This window comes from Strigops habroptila, chromosome 5 (assembly GCF_004027225.2).
Source record: "Strigops habroptila isolate Jane chromosome 5, bStrHab1.2.pri, whole genome shotgun sequence".
Taxonomy (NCBI): domain Eukaryota; kingdom Metazoa; phylum Chordata; class Aves; order Psittaciformes; family Psittacidae; genus Strigops; species Strigops habroptila.
Window position 1 is genome coordinate 3920817 of NC_044281.2, and position 20737 is coordinate 3941553.

At 42.4% G+C, this 20737-nt stretch overlaps 1 protein-coding gene across 1 annotated transcript in view; it reads right to left on the reverse strand.

The window, feature by feature from the left end:
- Window positions 1-20737, reverse strand: part of ERBB4 (erb-b2 receptor tyrosine kinase 4) — a 616088-nt gene that overhangs the window by 87723 nt on the left and 507628 nt on the right. The window contains exon 20 of the mRNA XM_030487261.1: window positions 16946-17131. Within this exon, the coding sequence (XP_030343121.1) occupies window positions 16946-17131 (186 nt within the window). The remainder of the gene's footprint in view (window positions 1-16945; window positions 17132-20737) is intronic.

Below are 20737 nucleotides of genomic sequence, written 5' to 3' on the forward strand. Positions count from 1 at the left end.
AGACAGAGAACACAGAAAATAAGCATCATGTTGGACTGTAATAGACAAAGGGTCAGAAGCTGCCTTACCTTACAGGTTGCCTATTTATGATAATTTTCTGCAATTTAATTCTAAAATAAGTATGTTTCATGAAATCAGTGGCTGACCATCACTTAACTCTGTCCTTGCCCCTGAGGAAGAACAGTTCTAAAACAAAGTCAGTCTTTTCAGTCACAGAGGAGCAGTTTAAAGCCTTATCCTAACAAGGCGAATCCTGGGTCTCCACCTAATAAGCAAGACAGCTGGGGGCTAATGGACTTCAGCACATTGAAAAAGGCTGTGACTATGCCAAAGGTGTATTTTACCCTGAAATTCTGACCAAACAGGGGAGGAAAGCAAGGATGTGAGATGGGAAAGGTAGCAGAGCTGAATATGAAAGATAACCACTCTCAAGTAAAACCCTGCCTTGTTGGAAGGCAATAACAAGGACTTCTGAGTGCTGGTGGGGCTGGGACTTATACAGACCACACTACTTCCTTAGTGTAAAAAGAAGAGCCTGATGATGCAGTGGCAGGCTATGCATGGCTAACTCAATGTTTTCCTCAGCCTGCTTCTGCAGGACTCTATTACACCAGTTTTCTGTGAAGACAAAATAAACATTTCCTAAAAACTGACACCTCAAGATTAGCTAAAACACAGCAAGAAAGGCTACAGTAACAAGAGATTCAAAGGTAAAGACTAAAAAGAAATTAATATGATTTAATTAACACACTAATTAACTAACAGAATAATGAGAGGGACCTCTGATGAATGAAATTAAGATAACACAATACTTTTTGAATAAATGCACTGTTGCTCTTTAATGATCAACTTAGTAATGTGGAAGAGCTTAAAGAAGGCTGAAGATCTCGCAAATGCCTGATTTATAACAGAAGAGAAATTCATGAGAAAAATCTTCTTAATCTGTTATAAATCCCCGATTCAACTTAGAATGTGCTCCTAAATAAGGCTTTGCTGAATATACAGGTACCAAACATTCCTTCCCGTCTTTCTGTTTGGTTTTATTTTTGTTTTATTTTTATGTTTATAGAAGCAGATTTAAAGAAGCAGCAGCTCAGTTAACTAACACACCTGGAAATAACCCTGAATCCCAGCTCTTCAGGCAGCACCCCTCAGTGCAGCCCCACTGACTTCAAAGCCAATCTGCCTCAGTTAAGAGCCTGTTCAGAGGAGCACAGTAGAGGAACACAACAAAGAGAAGCAATGACCACTTAAACCCAACCCAAAACAAAGCAATACCCCCCCCCCCGCTCAGGTTTAGGAAGCCTATTTGGGATGTCCCACCTTGCATAGATGCATGATTCTGTGTAAGGGTTGCCAAGAACTGAAACCTCCACGTGAGGAGAGGGCTGGGGGTCACAGCACCAATATATTGAGGCTAAACGAAACTTATTATTCAAACTCAATTAAAGCTGCACCAACATCAACTGCAGACGTGGGGTGTCACATGGATTCACCACTACACTGCTGAATGTTACACTTTATGGTCAATAACCCATAATGTGCACTCACTCACCTACAGGGAGGCTCTCAACCCCGGCTGCCCTGAGAGGACCGACTCAAAATGGCGACCACGGGGCTCCTGCTATACCCAAATGGCAGCTGAGCTGCAGGGCCGGCGCCCGCCAGCGCCCCCGTGTGGCTAGGCACTGCCCAGCGGTGGTGAGCAGTTGTGCTGTGCATCACTTGGGGTTCCTGAGAGGTCATTGATCCTTTTTCGCTGTTGTCTGTATTTTTATTACTTCTATTATTAGTATATTTCACTTACTTTCAATTATTACGCTGTTCTTATCTCAAGATTATTCAAATTCTTCCAATTCTCCTTTCCATCCCACCTGGGGGGTGGAGTGAGCAGCTCAATGCTATTTAGTTGCTGGATGGGTTTAAACCAGGATGGCTGTGCTCACCTCCTGCGCTTGCTGGCCAGAAAAGGGAGAGCATCCTTGACATACAGCAACAGCTCATGCTGCCTGGGACGTTACTAAACACAATACACATCAGTGGCTCAAACACAGAATCACAGAGTCACAGACTGGTTTGGGTTGGAAGGCACCTTAAAGCTCATCCAGTTCTAACCCCCTGCCACAGGCAGGGACACGTTCCACTAGAGCAGGTTGCTCCAAGCCCCTGTGTCCAACCTGGCCTGGAACACTGCCAGGGATGGAGCATTCACCTGATGAAGATGTCTCTGCTCGTTGCAGGCGGTTGAACAAGATCACCTTCGAAGTTTCCTTCCAACCCAAACTATTCTATGATTCTATGATACATACAAATGTCTGAATCCATTCCCTCAGTAGCAACATCAAATAACAAGACCAAGTCAGTGTAAGGTACTAAGGGACCTGAGCCATCTTCTCAACTGTTAAGATTTGCTTCAAAAGCACAGGACTCAATTCAAAGAAGTGGGTTGTTTTGCTTTGTTTATCATAGTGATGACTACAAATGCCTTTGCAATTTTCTATGGGGAAAAAAAAAAAAAAACCCTGCCACAAATTAAATCTAAGCTTACCTCAGTTTGGGAGGCAAAGCAAAAGAAACCCACAACAGAGTACCAATATAGAGCTATCAAAACAAAGTTTTTCTACCATTTCTATGATGAAATTTCCTTTCTTTCTAACATTCATTGCTTTAAAAGGAGATGTAAAAAGAATTATTATTAGTCTTACGCTTCAAGATACACAGCACTGTAGAGAGCATAACACCATTATTAAGATTTTAGTTTTTAAAAGACAGAACAGCATATGGGAAAGTCAAGTAAGAGCAAAATTGGAAAAGATTACAGAGGAGGAGGTAACAACCTGTACTTCTAAGAAGCAGATTAGAAAAGAATTCATAAGTAATGGGAGGGACTCAAGAACTGTGGCAGACAAACTATGAGACATTATTTTCTGTATAGAGGTAGTCCAAGAAGATGTGTAGGTCTGAATACCTCACAAGAAACAGAGTTGGAAAAGACTGGAAGAACATGGAATAAATTCCCTCTTCAGTGAAATATCGTCCAGGTTGCTAAGCTCTGAACTATAATGAATATTTTTAAACGTAGCCAAAATTAGAGACACTATTATTTTGTCTTGTCCCCGTACCACCAGTTTTACAAAAGAAATGTTCCGGGTCATTAGTCTCTGACATAAACTAGAATACTTATGTTTAAATGTAATAAAGCCTTCATTAAATTCTGTTCTGTGTGTTTTCCACCTACTGTACACATCCTATGAATTACTGATCGCAAGCCTTAGGCAAAGGCAAGAGGAAAAAAGAGAGCTGAAGTGAAAGATTCATTATTTTTTTTTCTTAGGGTGAAGCAGGCTGAACACACATGAGATTGATTCTGATATGTTTACTCACAAGAATAGCATCATCATTGCATGAATAGGCTGGCTGATTTCAATGAAAATGCAGAGTAATGCATTATTCAGTTCAGCTAATGGAATCAGAATCTGGTTTAATTTGAATTAAGAATGAGTAAGGTGAGCGAGTAAGAAACAGAAAAACAAGAAACAATCCAAAGTGCAAAATACAACTCCATCTCTATCTCTACTAGTTCCACATTTCAGACCTGGGCTGTCTCCCAGCAAAGCATGAGAACTTTTCCCTTCGTTGTTAATTCCTGCCCTGTTGCTACTCAACCACAAAACAGGGAGCTAAAAGCAAACATGCCATCTAATTCTGCCCCTTGAGAGCAACCGTACCATTCAGTCCAAATCTGCTTCATAAACTTATCAAACTCCATCTTAAAAGTCATTCATTATTTTGTCTCCATTATTTCTACTAGAAGGTTTGAGAACCTTACTTAATGGTGGCTATTAACCCTCTTCTAATCTCCACTCCAAATTTATTCATAGCCAGTTAAGACTCATCCATTCTCATGCCACCATTGTCATTTACCTTACATACTTGTTTTCCTCTTGGATATTTAACCCTGCTAAATTTATAGCTAACACTGATCATCCGAAACCTCATTTAGTTAAACTAAATACACCCAAACAATTAATCTCTTCTCCTGTGCCGAACTTTGCGTACCCCCAAACCACTGCATCTTTTGCAACGTGATTTTGCTTTTTGGGTACAAGTGGATGCTTTTCACTGTTATCTAGAGGAGATGAAGGCAAGAGCTTCATACAGTGACAATGACACATCCTGTTTCTATCGAAAGTGACCTGGCTGGTGTATTTTAAACTTAGTATTACATTTAAGTGGGACTCCAAAGTTTGCTCGTAAATATGAAAAAACTTCAACCAAACCACACAACTGACCCCCACCCAATTGCAGAAAGATTCATCTATGTTCCTTCCAATTCAGAGACACCAAATCCTCTATTCGTCTTGTCTATATACATAGCGCTTATGCCTTCTGGAAAGAAAAGATTGTTTGAAGGTTAGGAAATGAACCCTAAATTTGGAAAATAAAGACAGCTGCTCCAACCAGAGTCCTGACACATCATCTGGTTCCACATCTACTAGGACAATGATATTCCCCCACTTAGTAGACACATGGACTGCAAGGTGGGAACATAGTTCCATGTTGAGGGTGCTCAAGTATGATAGGGTCGTGCAACAATGATAATGCAAAGCACAGGTCCCAGGCTAAGCAGCTTTAAATGCAACATTCAGAAATGCTTGCAGCCAAGTCCCAATGGCTTTCACATCACAGCCCTGCAAAGTTCCTTTATGTCTAAACATGCACATGAGGGTAGGCAGCAATAGGCCAGCAAACACGAAACAGGACTCTGCATCAGTATTTCTCACCAAGACAACCAGTGGCACACATAAAGGTAGTGCACAGGGATCCCAGCATCACCCACTCTCAGGGAGCACCTAAGATGCAGTACCACGTCCTGCACCACACATGCCAGCAGCCTGAGTTGACACAGTAATTCCCAAGAGTGAGTGAAGCTTGGGAGCTTCCTCTTATCTGTGCCACCTCCAAAAGCTTTGACTTAAAATCACTATTGCTATTTGACTTAAAAAATCCTATCATTCGGTGTTACTGTTCCCATCTACTCACAACATCAGATTCCTCCTCCAGTGACACCTAGCTCTTCAACTATCTCCACTCCCAAAGATACAGAAGTCATGTACCTTCTGCCTTCTCAAGTCCCCTTCTGATAGCTTACATTTCATTTCTGCCCATCTACCATATCATTCTATTACGCCATTTGTATTGGTTTACTGAATGCTGACATGCGAGATGTTGCTGTAGGCAAGTCCCTATGTAAAGGAGTTCATGATGCAAGTAATGCAAGCTGAGCCTAAACAGAAACCCAAATTGTATTACAGTGTAGCAGTTCAGTTATATATTTCCTAAGAAATGTTGGGTAAAACAGTATTTGTTGAAAAATACAGTTATCTTCTCTAAAACTGACCTTGGTTACATGTGTGAAGCAACCTGGCAAAAAAAACATGTCAGAAAAAACAGAACAAAAATGGTTATAAAAATCAGCTGTATTTTTTTTGGCTTGTTTCAAAATGATTTGTTTTAAAATTACCTTAAAAAAAGTCATATAAATCCAAAGACATTTCAAAGGTCCTGAAAAAAGGCTGCCTTTGGAAAATTCAGAACTGTTTCAGTTGAGGACAATGCATTCTTTTAATGCTCAATATTTTTCATGGGATACACAGAATCACAGAACGGTTTGGGCTGAAGGGACCTTAAAGCTCATCCAGTCCCAATCCCCTGCCACAGGCAGGGACACCTTCCACTAGAGCAGGTTGCTCCAAGCCCCTGTGTCCAGCCTGGCCTTGAACACTGCCAGGGATGGGGCAGCCACAGCTTCTCTGGGCACCCTGTGCCAGCGCCTCAGCACCCTTATAGTGAACATAACCCAATCCTATTTTGCCCCTAATCAGAAGCTATTAATGCATTGCAGGACTTCAGATTTAAGCCATGCACTGTGTGCAATATGATCCTCTCTGTTTGCTAACACAGACAGAAAATAAAAGCAGAAGCAGTGAGGATGTTGCTCTGGCCCTCAGACAAGGGTAAAGTTTAAGGAAGCACGAAGGTCACAGGATGAAGAAAGAAAACCAAGCTACAGTGAGAATTGCTGCATACTGAGAGCTAATGTGCACAAACAGGCTAGACAGAAACAGATGGGATGTGGGAAAGTGGGAGAGCATTGACTGATGACACCTGACTGCCAGGTGACCCTGTAGGTTTGAGGGCTGGCATGGCACCTGAAACAATGCCAGCAGCCACTTGAACTGCCCTCTCCCCTCTCACATTTCATTAAGCAGACTCACCTTGGTCTACTGCACTGCAGAAGAGCACACACAGAGATCCCAGCATCCCCAAATTCATTCAGCTACCCCAGTTTATCGAGGAGCTGTTTCACTAATTGCTGTTCACTGCTGCGGGTGTACTCCTTTGTTGTGGCTCAGGGCAACTCTGTTTCAGAAGATTCTGTGTGTCACGTATCCTGTTCTAGTGTTTCTGTAAAACTTTACTTTGGGATGGAAGGAATGTACCAGCAAAGCACCAGGATGTGAAGTGCTATCTTCAGGCCTCATTTATGGCTTGAGATACATGTCAGCAGGGTTTCATCAAATGCTATTCAAGTGACTGCTGTTTTGGTATGTTTTTCATGGGCCCCTAATACAGCAAGTCATGCTAGGACAGCGGGATAACAGGCTTCAGTCCACTGCTACTCCTGGCTCCCACTTGGACAGAGAAGCAGTTATACATGAAGAGCGGACAGTTCTGGGGTGTTTGAGATACATCTAGATTTGGGCCATGGTCAGTAGCTCTTCTGCTAATAGACATCTGCTATATTTGATCTTACACTTATGGACTTCAGCCCCCATCTGGAACGGCTTCTGCCGAGCATCTCCCTTCCCTTCCAACAGGCCAGATCTCATTTCTTGTGCAAAAGGCTACTGTAGTTATGCCTGAACATTGGATTGCACAGGAGAACTTGGAGATCTGGCCAGTTGCGAAAGCTAAGCTCTATTCAAATACAGACACATTCTTTAGAGACCCAGAAACTCCTGCAAATGGCCTTGCAGAGTTTCCTGAAGACCCTTATGTGGGTTTAGGAGCAGGATTTTATAGGGCACATGCATATTGTGGTACTCTGCAAAAATGTGGGGGGTCCTGACTTTAAACACCAATGTTTTGGTCATCTATTTTTAATAGTTACCCAAGCTGGATAAGTTATCTTATAAAAGACAGTGTTGAAAGACAGGTACTCACTAGGCAAAAAAGCATTTTAATTTATGGGTATATATAGAGAAAAATCCAGCTTTTGTTTCTGAACTCCAGCAACTCAAAACCAGCCAAATACATATATCTCTTGAATAATAATAATAATAAAAATGCTTTGGGCTGAGACATTTTATGCCAAGTCACACTCCAGAGCGGAATTTTATGGTCAAGTTATAGATCTGAAAAATATGGGCTTATAATGGAAATCCTGACAGACCCTAGTAGGCGCTCCTATAATATCTTGAATTTGATTTAGGAGTGGTTTTCAATAATGCTTTCCCAAGCCAGTCTGTTGGGGACTGCTAGGAAAAAAACCTAAGGTTTTTGTTTCTTTTTCCCCCCAGTGCAGCTCAGAGTACTTGATGATAAGCTGGTATGCTCAGGCAAAGCCAACCTTTTGGGCTTCTGTAGCCTCCAGCTGTCAGGTCCCCAGTATGAGAGGCCCTATAAATGTCAGTGCTAAGTGCGCCTTTCATTTAACAAAACAATAAGTTGTCTATCTCTGTGCAATAAATTGCTCATTTCTGTGCCTTTGCAAAGGCTGCTATGATTTGTAAATGGCTGGAAAATCTGCCCCTCTGCTTTTTTCCAACAACTATGAACCATGGAACACTGGATTTTGGGGGGAAGGGATGAGGAAGCCTAAATAATCCAGGAATCATCAGATTAAGACTGGAGAAAGAATGATTACTACCCACTCTAAACCTCTCCTGGTCACCGACAAGCTGAAAGCAAGTTAGCACCCTGCTCACAAGACCTTACTAAACACAGAGGGGTACAGCTCGCTCACACAATATGTAAGATACTGTGCGGAAATCTGCCACACTTGTGTTGGTAGTTCCAACCTTAGCTTAGTCCTCCAGTGCCTGCTTTGTGTGACCTTGTCATTGCCCGCACCCTTCACATTTATCCCCCTGCAAATTAAGCTGTCAGAAAGCTACGGGGCTTGCCTATGCTTGTCTTCCAGACAGCATCCTGAGTGGAGAGAGTCACCTTCAAAGGTTGAGTCATTCCACCCAGCTCTAGAGGTAATGACCAAATACACACACTGAAGACCACAAACAACTCAAACACCATCATACTGAGGTTATTACAGCATGCTAAAGAGCGTTTGAGGGTCAGAGGTAAAAGCACAAAGCTGGAAGAAAGATATCTCTATAATTTTTAGATAAACCCAAGCTTACGTTTTTGTTCCTGTGATTCTGATGCAGTTTTCCACATTCAAATATCTCTCCCCCAGAATAACACATGGAGTTCATGGAGTCACCAGTTAGCCAGTGTTAAAACCCTCAAAACCAAATGCATTATTATGAGAGAAATGAGGAAATTGAGGTGCTCTCCAAACCCTGTGATGAGACACAACAACATAAAAACTCTGGTGGGTGGCAGGCATGATGCTCCTGTGCTGTTTTAGAGCACTGGATGGGTACCAGCTAGAGGGAGCCAGGCAGCCAGAGAATGAGAACAAAGGAGAAATGACAACTCTGAAGAAAGAGCAACATGGAACAGAGGTTGACACAAGACACTGTAAAAGTACAGGAAAGACAAGAGTAAAGAAAGCAAATGACAAAATACAGAGAAAGAGTGAGCATGAATTTGATGAGCGGACAATCAGTCTGAGATGAGAGGAGAAAGAAATGAAAGGAATGAAAAAAACTGGTTCAGTATTTAAGTTGATGAATTTTATTGTGCCCGCCTTCATTTTAATACTTCTCACAGGAAACTACTCCCGTCAACAACTGTATTTGGTAGAAAAGATAAAGCAGTTGCTAAACCAGTTCAGTACTCCAGATGAAATGACTGGTGGAGGGAGGGAACTGCATGGAAGTCTCCATAAATATGTACATAACTATGCGAGAAAACATGGAATACTGTGTCCTCCAAGGAAACATGTGAGGTCAGAGATGCTGCAATTATTTTTACTAGGATCAAATTCCCTGATTTATTTGGAGAAATATTTCCAGCCACAGCAACTAACAGTCAAGAGTAGAGTCGCCAGGCCCTGATCCTATGTATGAGCATTCTAGTAATGCCTGCACTCAATTGTGCCCACATTAATCTGAGCATGGAAGGTCAGACAAGATGAACAAAGCCCTAGCATTCATTTACTGCTCTGTATTAGATGGAAAAATCCCCCAAAACTTAATATCTGAGACGATCAAAAGAAACTTCTTCAGTGCCTCACAAAAACCCAAGACAGTCCAGTTTACCACAGCAAGAAAGAAAACCGGCCCCTTCCACCTTTTAGAAGTTAAAAGCTAGGATACAGAATTCTGCAAGATCCACTTGTATTCTGTTGCAAAGGCTTCTCGAGTTCAAATGAACTTCTGTAACCCAGGGAGCTGCCCAGCAGGTACCAAAAAAGTCCTAGGGTATGGGCAAGGTGGGGTAACTCCCCCCTGAGACTTGATGGCAAACCCTCTTTCAGTGAGAGCTCTCCAGCTACACCAGAAAAAGGGCCCTTCATTTCAATCTGCCATCCGGGGATATCCAAGCTTTCCAGCAGAGTGAGGGAAATGGTCAGGATGAATATGAATAAGACAAGAAAACTGCACAGAGGGATTCAGGAGAGTAAAATGATACTTTCCCCACCTATTTTGATTTTGGGCCTCCACACAATTAAAGCCTTGTTTCAGTATGACTTTAATCTCACAGCCCTTGGTTTAGATCCTACTCTTCTATATGCTGCACATCCTAATAGAGCAGCCCCATTAGTAAACTACATTTATGCTAATGTACTTGCTTGCAGTGATAATTATCACAGCCCTTAGCCCTGGTCCTTGCCAGTGTGAGCACGTCAGGAGGGGTTGGTGTAGCATTATAATTATACAATTAGCCTTGTCATGGCAAGGAGCTCTGGGAATAGAGACATCTTGAAGTTTAAAATGTGAACAGCTGATAGATGACTGTCATTAAACTCCTCTGTTCACTCCATGATGGAATAGTCACTGAGCTGCAGGGTAGGCTTCTTTAACGAAAAAGAAAGACCTTGAACCACAGCCACTATCCTCCACCTCTTCCCAACCTGTCCAACCACCCCCAATTCCTCCCAGTTCACACAGCTTCTCTCTCATCACATCTGCAGCAAAATAACAAAAGCTGGCTCTAACAAGTCATTCCTAATCTATCAAGTCTTGGTGGATGAGAAAGGCTCCTCACCTCACACTACAGCCAAGGGGACCTCACTTGCCTCTGCCCTCCGGAGGCTCTGCTCAGAGCCTCCCTCACTCCCACACATGAGGAGCACAGGCCGAAATCATTTGATTTTGGATGCGAGGTGAGCGCTGTACCAGGTTCTGGGTCAGCTTGTCAGTTGCATAAATCAACATAGATCCTTTGAATTCCACACAGCCTGTGAATTTACACCCAGTTGAGAAGGACTGCCCTGGGGAGTAACAAAATACACCTTTCTCTAAAAAGCCTGGCATGGAAAGAGGCAGTGGACAAGCCCATTTGCAGAAGGGCACTGAGCCCAGTAACATGAACCAGCTAAAAGGGAGGGATAACAGCATGGCACAAAGCAGCAGTAAGGAGCCTTTGCAAAGTGCCTTTAGCTTGATAGCTCATGGAGACCCCCAGCTGCAGACCTGCACTGCCTGCAGAGAATTCTTAAAGCAATAAGAAAAGGAGGCTGGGAGGCACCTCACTGTTCTCTACAACTATCTGAAAGGAGGTTGTAGCGAGGTGGGAGCTGGTCTCTTCTCCCAGGTAACAAGCAATAGGACATGAGGAAACAGCCGCAAGTTGTGCCAGGGAGGTTTAGCTTGGATATTAGGAAAGATTTCTTCACTGAAAGGGTTGTCAAGTGTTGGAACAGGCTGCCCAACGAATTGGTGGAGTTCCCATCCCTGGAGGTATTTAAAAGACCTGTAGATGTGGCACTCAGGGGACATGGTTTAGTGGTAGACTTGGCAGTGTTAGTTTTACAGTTGGACCCGATGATCTTAAAAGTCTTTTCTAACCTAAATGATTCTATGACTGCAAGTGTGCTGGAATAATACTCAACAGGACTGAAGATGTGCATCTGCTTCATTAAAATTCAATCCCCAAGTTCCTCTCTCTTTTTCTTTCCTAGAGTGTTTTCAAATGTCGTCTTCTTGCATACCTGGATAACTGCTGCTGTGCAGGGCTTTAGTTAAGGTAATTTGAGAATTCTTTTATATTGAAAAGGTATAAAAAATAATCCCCTGAAGTACTTGATTTTCCTTCCATGACATTCCATTGTATCAACTTACTTCGGCTTTACCTTGTTAGTATTCTGAAGGGCTGTGAATGAATTATTACAGTTCAGAATGCAAAAAACAGGTCTGGCAGCCCTTGGGGGATACAGGGCAGAGTAGAATGGGGCCCTGGCTAAGACCCAGGAGAGCTGAGCTCTCCTTCGCAGGCTATGTGATCATAGGCAAGCTGTTCTGTTTGTGGAAGACCGCTTCCTTTCTTGCTCTTCCTCTACCTTCTTTGGGGCAGGAAAAGTTCCTCTGCATTCAAACACTGCCCAGGAAAAACTGCTGCAGATGTAAAGCAAATCAACAGCCACAAAATGAAACCATAACCGTACCAGAAAAACCTCAAAACCAACACAGTAGAATAGGAGATGGGGCTGCCTGAGTTGAATTTCCATGCTGAATTTAGCAATTGTTGTATGCAACATTATAGAAGCAAAAACGCATTTCTGTAGGCCTGTGAGAGAGAGGCTAGCACAGCACAAAGCCCCATGAAAATAATTTCAACAGGATCTAGGCTAATTTTTCCACTAGAGTAACAGTGAGATGTTACAGCCTCAAATACAGGTGCCTTACAGTTAACCTCACCTACCAGCAAAGTGTAACCAACTCTTTCTGACTAGAATCCACATGATGTTTCTTCTTTTGAATGCATTTACATAAGAATGTCACCCCCACACCTCCAAGTTGCCAGGGAGTATGTCTGGGCAGCCCTTGCTAAGAAAAATGATATCAAACACATTGAAATGCGAATGCACAGTACCTTTTTTTGCTGTATGGAGACCTCAGAGCAGCCTTCCAGTGTCTGAAGGGAGCCTACAAGGATGCTGGAGAGGGACTCTTCATCAGGGACTGCAGCGACAGGACAAAGGGTAATTGGTTCAAACTTAAAACAGGGGAGATTTAGGTTGGATATAAGGCAGAAGCTCTTCCCTGTGAGGGTGCTGAGGCGCCGGCACACGGTGCCCAGGGGAGCTGTGGCTGCCCCATCCCTGGCAGTGTTCAAGGCCTGGTTGGACACAGGGGCTTGGAGCAACCTGCTCTAGTGGAAGGTGTCTCTGCCTGTGGCAGGGGGTTAGAACTGCATGAGCTTTAAGGTCCTTTCCAACCCAAACCATTCCAGGATTCTATGATTGACATATACCTGTCATACACTGGCTGACAAGGGTGTAATTCACCTACTGAGAATTCACTTCTAGGCTTGTGCTAACCTTACAGAATTTGATTCTCAATCCATTCCTCAAGTAGCCAAAACTATGGACATCCACAAAGCATTATTTCATCCTTCCATACCCTAAAGCCACCAAGATTGTCATTCTTGCTCTCACTCTAGGAAGTATCTTGATACATGGGCATAATTTACTGCTTTACTGGATGTCAAACTCCACATAAAAATGCTGTGCTGAACTCAGAACAAGAAGGTTAAACATTCAGTCCCTAAGTGAGACAGCACACATAGAAGCAAAGACACAAGGAGATACCTTGTGTATCTGTAAAGCAGAAGGGAAGAATCCCCTTAGACACAGCTGCTGTCTAACAACCCTGTTTTATGCAGAACGCTTGAGGGCTACTCTATTTTTATAACTTTCATCCATAAAATAAGCAGCTACAGCTCCTGAAAGAAGAACACAATTACCCTACAATGATACAACAGTCAGAATAAATTCGACACAATCTGTATAAGCAAAAAGAAAAAGCATCCAAGCTGTTTTCCACTGGCAGTAGATAATACTTAATAACTGCCCTGTCGTCAACCTTCACAAATGATCTCCAGAGCCATATGCAGGTTGGCAACCAGGCATAGAGCCTAACTAGTTTTTGCATCTAGTTGTACAGAAGTTGAGGCATATGGAAACGAACAGCCTGGCAGAACAAGTGAACTCTGAAGCAATGACTTCGATAAATAAATGCCTGCAAACTGGCAGATGGAAAAAGCGCAGTAGGGAGGAACTGTACTGCAGCAGCAACTTGATTTTAAACCATTCGTAAAAATCAGCCTGAGCTTGGAAATGGAGGCATTCCCAATCCCTTTAGCCCTCGTCGGGGAAAATTCTCACCATAAAAAGAGGGCAGGCGAGAACAGAAAGATGTATCCAACAGAAGACACTGGAAAGACACTGCACAAGGGAGCAGAGAACAGGACTGGGAGGTGACTGACCATTTTTGTCTCTTACTACATTGCTAATCGTATCTTTGGTAGCTTTCAGAAAGATACAACCAATCATTGCCTGAAATCTAGAAAAGCAAGATGTGGAGAGACATCCTCAAGCTGTATGGCAGATCCTGAAATGTGAGCACAGTGGATACAGGTACATGGGATACACAGACCTTTCCCCACAGTGAATGGAAACTTGTGCTTAATGCAATAGGCACCTTCTGTACTCATTCCTCTGGAGACCATTCTGTTTGTAGGCAAATTGAATCTTTCCTATTTGCAGGCTGCAGACTGATTCCTAGTCACTGTTAAATGTGACAGATGAGTGGAAAACAAGTATTACTACTCCCCTGCTGCTAGCAGGGGACTAGCACGTTTATTCCACTTTTTGTGATAAGGGGGCTCCTTGTCTGGTGATCTCAAAGATTATTTTTCTTACCAGTTCTGAAATATTTTCTTGTGTATGTCCTCTAACCCCAATCAACATTACAATCTGAGAGAGCACACGGGAATAGGCATTCCTGTATCCCATCAGAAAGCATAATACAATGCATGAAATTCTGTGCAATATTTGCATTACTCGTACATTGTGTAGTGTGCACAGCCTCATATGCCCCATCTTTCTCCTCTCTTCACTGATAGCTTCCTATATAACACTGAAGATATTATAGTTGCAACCTGACAGGGAGGATTTCCAACACACAACTGTCATTGAAGGTCTCCAAAGACAAGAAGAAAATAAAAGGTATGTTTTTATTCTTTGGAGTCTACTCCCACACTAGGATTGCACCATAATGGCATGGTGTGCAAGTAGTCATTACCTGTGGTGACCTCCTCGAGTATAACAAGCCATCCCTACCACTACTGTGCACACAAAAGCAGCAAAATGCAGAACTCCCTGTCAGATGTGCACTGATTCTCTTAAGCTCAGTACCAACCACTGCAGGAAAAATAAGAGAAGGGAAAGAGACACATGAAGAAACCAAGGAGAAAATAATCCAGACGAACTGTGATGGCCCACAGTTAAGAGCCCAGCCATGTGTACTAAGTACTGCCCTTTTCCAAGGAAACAGCCACTTGCTGCTGTCCCCCTTACGAGTAGCCAAGTGGATGAGCTTCATGCTGTGATGGGAGGCCAAGGCAAAATTAACCGCAAGATTATTGTGATGCAGAAGAAGATGAATTTAACTAAACTTCAATAAACTTCACTAAAATTCCCCTCAATAATAGCCCAGCTTTTGTTATACAGAAACTCCCTTTCTCTTCCTGACACTACATCAGTTAATATTACGTGTATAATCTCACTTCTCTGCACTGCTTGGTTAGCCACTATCTCAGAACTCAAATATGTCTGTAATACCTCATCTTCTCCTCCCACATCACACGGTGACCAAGAAAAGTGGCAAGCAACGATTTTCAAATCAGTCCACCCAAATCCAATCCCCACATTACACTGAAACTATTTACAATGGAAATCAGTTTAGAACCTGTTTCACTTCGATAACAATCGCTGCGGGAAAACCATGACCTGCCTTCCCCAGACCCTCCCACAGACCTGTCAGCTCTGTAAGCCTCTATTGTGGATCACTAAATCAGCTGCCCACATGAAGTCCACAGCAAAGTAAGTACAGCTATTAGTCCAATGAGTCAGTGGCCATATACATGCACAAAGTGAAAATAAAGGTGAATTATCTTTTCACATATGCCACTGTGTAAATGTTTTGTGATAAATATTAACAGCCACTATCAATCAAGAGAATGGAAACAGATGGGAAGGAGGTTGTGTTGAGAGAAAGGACTCAAACAGGGATATGTATTTTCTCCCCCACCTTCCTCAGTCTGGTAACAGCCCTAAATAAACCTTTGCAAATCCCCAACAGGGTGTTCCAATGTTCTGTACAGCTCTGGCTGCTTTACCACCACAGCACAGCAGAATCACAGATCTTAACACACGTACAAAATGCTGCAAAACATCAGAATGTGGGTTTGGGATTCCCCCCACCTCTTTTACGGATCAACCCCTCTACCCAGCATCATTTCATCTACTGTGACCTTCAGGCAGGCTTGGCAATGGATCTGGTCCTGGAAAGAAAATAGTCCCTGTTAATGATGAAGCTCAAACTCCTCCTCTCCTTGAACAAAAAGTCAAGGCTGGATGAATTTCTCAAGTGTTTACTTGATGGCTGCTATTTGGTCCAGCAGAACAATTGCTGAATCTCCAGCTTACTCTCCAGCACCAGAAGTTTAACATTATAAGTTGAATCAAGATTTCATAAGAGATGTAGTTAATTCACGTAAGGATGCAGATTTAACGTAAGACTGCAGTCTGTGGCACACATTTATATGTAACAAGCATTTTCACAAAAATAATCTAAAACTTTAAATAACTTCTATATAACTCCAAATAAAAAGTGGATTCCAGATTCCCATTCATAGTAACATCACTGTACACAACGCTGGTTGCACAGAAGAGCCTTTAAAATGGGTAAAAACTATGGCCTTTTGCACTCCCATCATTACAACTCATCAGCAATAACTTGTGCTTAGAACAATACCAAATACCTAAACATACCTAAAACATAGATAAACCACTGCGCAAGGATTACATTAGGGCTGCATTTATGACCTATACTCTGTTCCACCTCAGCTGAAGCACAGTCTGGATCTAAATGACAATAGCTTCACTCTTGCTCCTGAAACCCCAGAGGAAAGCAGAGAGCATTATATCATGGCAAGAAAAGCAGGATCCAGCCCTTGAGATTTCCCATTCTGCAGAGAGAAGCAATATTACCCTCCAGCCTCAGGTGTTGTGATAGGTCTTAAACACCGCAGAACCATGATGGTTCCCAAAGGAGTGACATGAAGTGAATATTTATCTTCTTGGCAGCGTGGGGGCAGACAATTGATGGCATATCAGAATTTAACGCGCAATGCAGATTCAGAAAGGTTGAAAACTACAGTCAAGTTAAATCAGTACCTATGAATAGTGAACAGTAGAAGAGGCTGAAAAATCATTCTGTACTTAGGCCCAGATGTCTAACAGCGCGCTTCTTCCTCCACTTCATCCCCCCAAGGACCCTCTCCTAACACAGAGTTGGAAAGAGTCAAGAAAAACACTTTGGTTTACATATAAACAAGTAATCTATAAGGCTGTAAGCAGCCAAAATATTTCAAGACCTACCCAACCTTCTTGGAAAGAAAACCGTGCCTGAATAAAACTCCCAGCAAAACCAAAAACCCAAACATTTTTCTTATATCTTCTTTTTGCATGTCATGTTTTTCAGTTAGTTATGTAAAAGACACAAAAAGAACAGCATCAATTACATACCTTAGCTATTTGGACACACCAGTTTAGCAGCAGCTGGGAGCCAATATTATCCTTATGTTCATGAACGTAATCCAACAGGCAGCCATGAGGCATCAGCTGAGTGACGAGTTGAATGGTCGGGCTCAAGCAGACACCCAGGAGTCTCACCAGGTGAGGGTGGTCCATGCTGGCCATGATAAGAGCTTCCTGTAACAATAAAAGTGACCCAGTTACTCTAGTGTGCTGAAAGGCTCTAGGCACAGAAGATTTCCCATCTCCCACAGGGTATCTAAAGGGGATCACCAACCCCTAAAGCACCCCAGATTTCTGTGTTGTCTATTCAGTGCTAGGCAAAATCCAGTCTGATGTAATGTATGCTTGATGTAATGAGCCCCAAGCATAGGTCAGGCTATCTGAACAAATCCAGCGAAGGCTCAGACCAGAAATTCTGCACTGCCCTATATTCCCTGATGTGTTTCAGCCACAGAAACAAAGAGCTAAGTGTGACACACTTGACTTTGTTTAAAGGTCTCATTGGTCTTGTTTTACTTCCCTTAACTTTGTTTCTTGAATATATTTTCCCAACTCGTGGTCAATCCATTAGACATCAGGGGGTTTTTGTGCAAGCAAACCATGCCAGTCATCCACTTGTGTATAGTGAAGATGGCCAGTTAGGCCTCATTTGGCAAGATATTTGATTAAACTGTGCTCAAATGCTTTAGTGGATCACAGATCTTATGCTTAGTATTTCACAGGCTTAAGCATGCAACGTTTATATGCCAACTGAAGCTTTCCCAAAGTTCAACCTGCAAAGGGTTAAGAATCAGGAGGTTTAGTGTCAGCTTTTCAAACGTGTCTGATTCTCTTAAGTCCTACCAAAAGTCAGCAGACCTGTTAAGCCCTCGGATATGATGATTTACCATCTCTATGACTGTCGCAGAGCAACAGCCTAAACTAGTGATTGTGATGATCCAGTAGTAGCCCAGTGGCAGCAGCAGTCCTACCTGTCTCCTGCTGCTACAAGTAGACTACTATAGAAAGCAGCAGCTTTCTAATCTGAGCCTCTCAGCTCAGCTCTCTGTTCTTCCAAAGTCTTCTCCCAGTAGATGAGTTATTCTTGTTTTTACCATGCTTCAGCTGTCTATAGAGTAAGTGGGAAATATTCCTTCCTTTCTTCTACACTTTATTTCCGAGATCCTAACTTTTCAGAGGTTTTCAGCTAGCAAGCTAGGTTGTTCAATACCAAGGACCAGAGGACTTCATCTTGGCTATGCTGTTTGGCCCTAAAGTTCACACCACTGACAAGGAGCACAGGAGCACTCTATAGAAGACTCTACATACCTGTTCTTAGAGGTAATGCTGCCATCTCAAACAACTGGCATTCAAAATAGGCAGAGAGAAAGCTTTTCTCTCTCTTTCACTAAGTCCTCCATTTCAAGACCACTTCATCATGGCAATGGAACAATGAAAACTGAGATGAAACTGCGGCTTTGTAAAGCTATTTTGGTTCTCTTTCTTTCTCTAAACCCCCTATACGACAGCTTTCTGACAACTTAAAAGAATAACAGCTGTAATAGTGCCAAAGAAAGAAAAAAAAGGATGAGAAAAAGTTGGCATTGGAGGAATGTAGCATACCCCCAACTCATCAAAGTTTGGGGGTTTTTTTCCTTCCCTATATTAAGGCAAAAAAAAGTCCTGGCAAGTAGGCTGAGTTTGTATTAAAGGAAATTGCTCATCATAGTACAAAGAATATTTGAAACCAAATTGCAGAGTATTTGCATAATAGTTCTCTTTCTTTCCCTCTCTTTTTTTGTTAAAATGAAAAGATGAACAAGACACTAATTGTAGGGTTTTTCCCCCCCCATAAGAAAAGAGCAGATGGCCTCCATTGGGGGAGTATCTCCTTCCTTTTTCTTCCTAAATGTATGTGAAGAAATAAAATAAATAAATGAATAAATAGGGGCTATTTGATGGGATGACTGGAGTAGGAGTCTGAGGAAGATTCCAAGTAACAAATCAGAGAAGAGATCTGGATTCCAGTAGTTTTACTCATGTTCCAATTAATACAGTTCTCACTCATTCAACTCACATGTACAGGGTCTCCTTGAAACAATTTTAGCCTCTCTCCTGCTGTCACTAGAAAATGTCACTGGAGGCCACCAGAATAAATACCTGTTGACAGGTATCCAGCTTCAGAGCGCAAAATGACTCTGCCTCCTGTTTTCTTTCTATCCCACACATTTTTTCTCCTGCAAATGCAGAAGGGAACAGTACTCGTTGTCCTTTCCCTCTCTGAGCAAATGTAAGACTTTCTCCAGGAACTTGGGGCAGAAGGACTTTTCTCTATAATGAGGCTGATCAGAATATAGACAACAATATATTCTTTTTGCTCACAGATGGAAAGCTCTGCAGCACGTGCTCCATTCTTCTCCAGCTACTGACCATTTACAAGTCTATCTGAGTCCAAAGGAAAGACACTTCTGTACAGTAACAAAAGCAAGCAGTGCCATTTGTCTCATTCTGATGTTACAAGAAAGCACATATTCTTCTAATAGTTTTGGGCAATGGTTCCAGAAAAAACCCAAAAATGTTGTTAATATTATGGACTACTCTGTAATGAATTGAGATACACAACAGAGAGCAAGGAAGCCTTCATTATAGATCTAAGTCACTAATGGATACTAATTTAGCATGAATCCTGGCTTCACATAGTTATTCTCATTAGTAACAAGTATTGTCATTTTTATTGAACTTGCATCTATAGGAGAACCAAATTCAGGGGTATGTCTATCTGGCACAGCACAGATACAAAGTAAAAGAGATTGTAATTGTTCTGCTAGAGCCTAATTACGCAAAACAGACAAACAGCAGCAACAGAAACATTATGACTTAGCAGCATTTCAAAAATCTCTTCAGCAAATACGAACACGAGTCCTCATTTTAAGATCTAGTTGGACACAAAAGACCCTGGAGCTACAATCTCCATGGCACTCAGGCACTCCACAGCCTGGCTCCCAATTACATTTTGTAGAACATTTAATCAGGTAAGGCACCAATCACAGACTTGGCTGTCGACACTGGCATCTTTGAAAAGCAGCCTCTGCAATTTGCCACATCTTTTGGGAGCCTCACATCTGCGGATCTTGTCTCCATACTCTATTGGCACAAACACACAGCTTATTCTGATTTAGGGGAGAGGAAACTGAGGTACAGAAAAGCACAACCTACTACCCACAGTCACATGGGAAGTCTCGAGCAGAGGTAGAAACTGTGCCCCAAATTGCTTCATCTTTAACTCCAGCAAAAAATCCTTTGAAGGTTGAAATAAAAAAGGGAAGGAGGAGAGAGAAATGATTAAGATATGGTATTTTATCTTTCCCCAGGAAACTTTGTAACATCATGTGCTCACACTAGCATCTGAGAAAGGACAGGAGTGGTGACAGTTTTGAAAGGCTCCCGTTGGACATCAGACACCCTCCTTTATCGATCTGCAGCAGCAACAAGTCTTATCACAAGAGTAACTCACCAGCCAAACCAAACCTCTTCCTGGAGTTTCTTTACACTGTTGCTGCTCAGGTATTAAATATCACAGCAGTGTGTGGCAGCCATATACAGGGCAGCTTAAGCCAGCCAGGTTAGGCACAGGTAGCAATTGTGGTCCTCAGCTTGCCCTTACCTCTAGGATGTATTTTGCAGTCTATGGTGGACCCTGACCAGCTGAGGCTAGGACACTACAAGATCTCAAACGAGTTACTTAAAACCAAGGCTGCGTATGTATATTCTATACACAGCAGTGCTTACAGGGTTAATTTC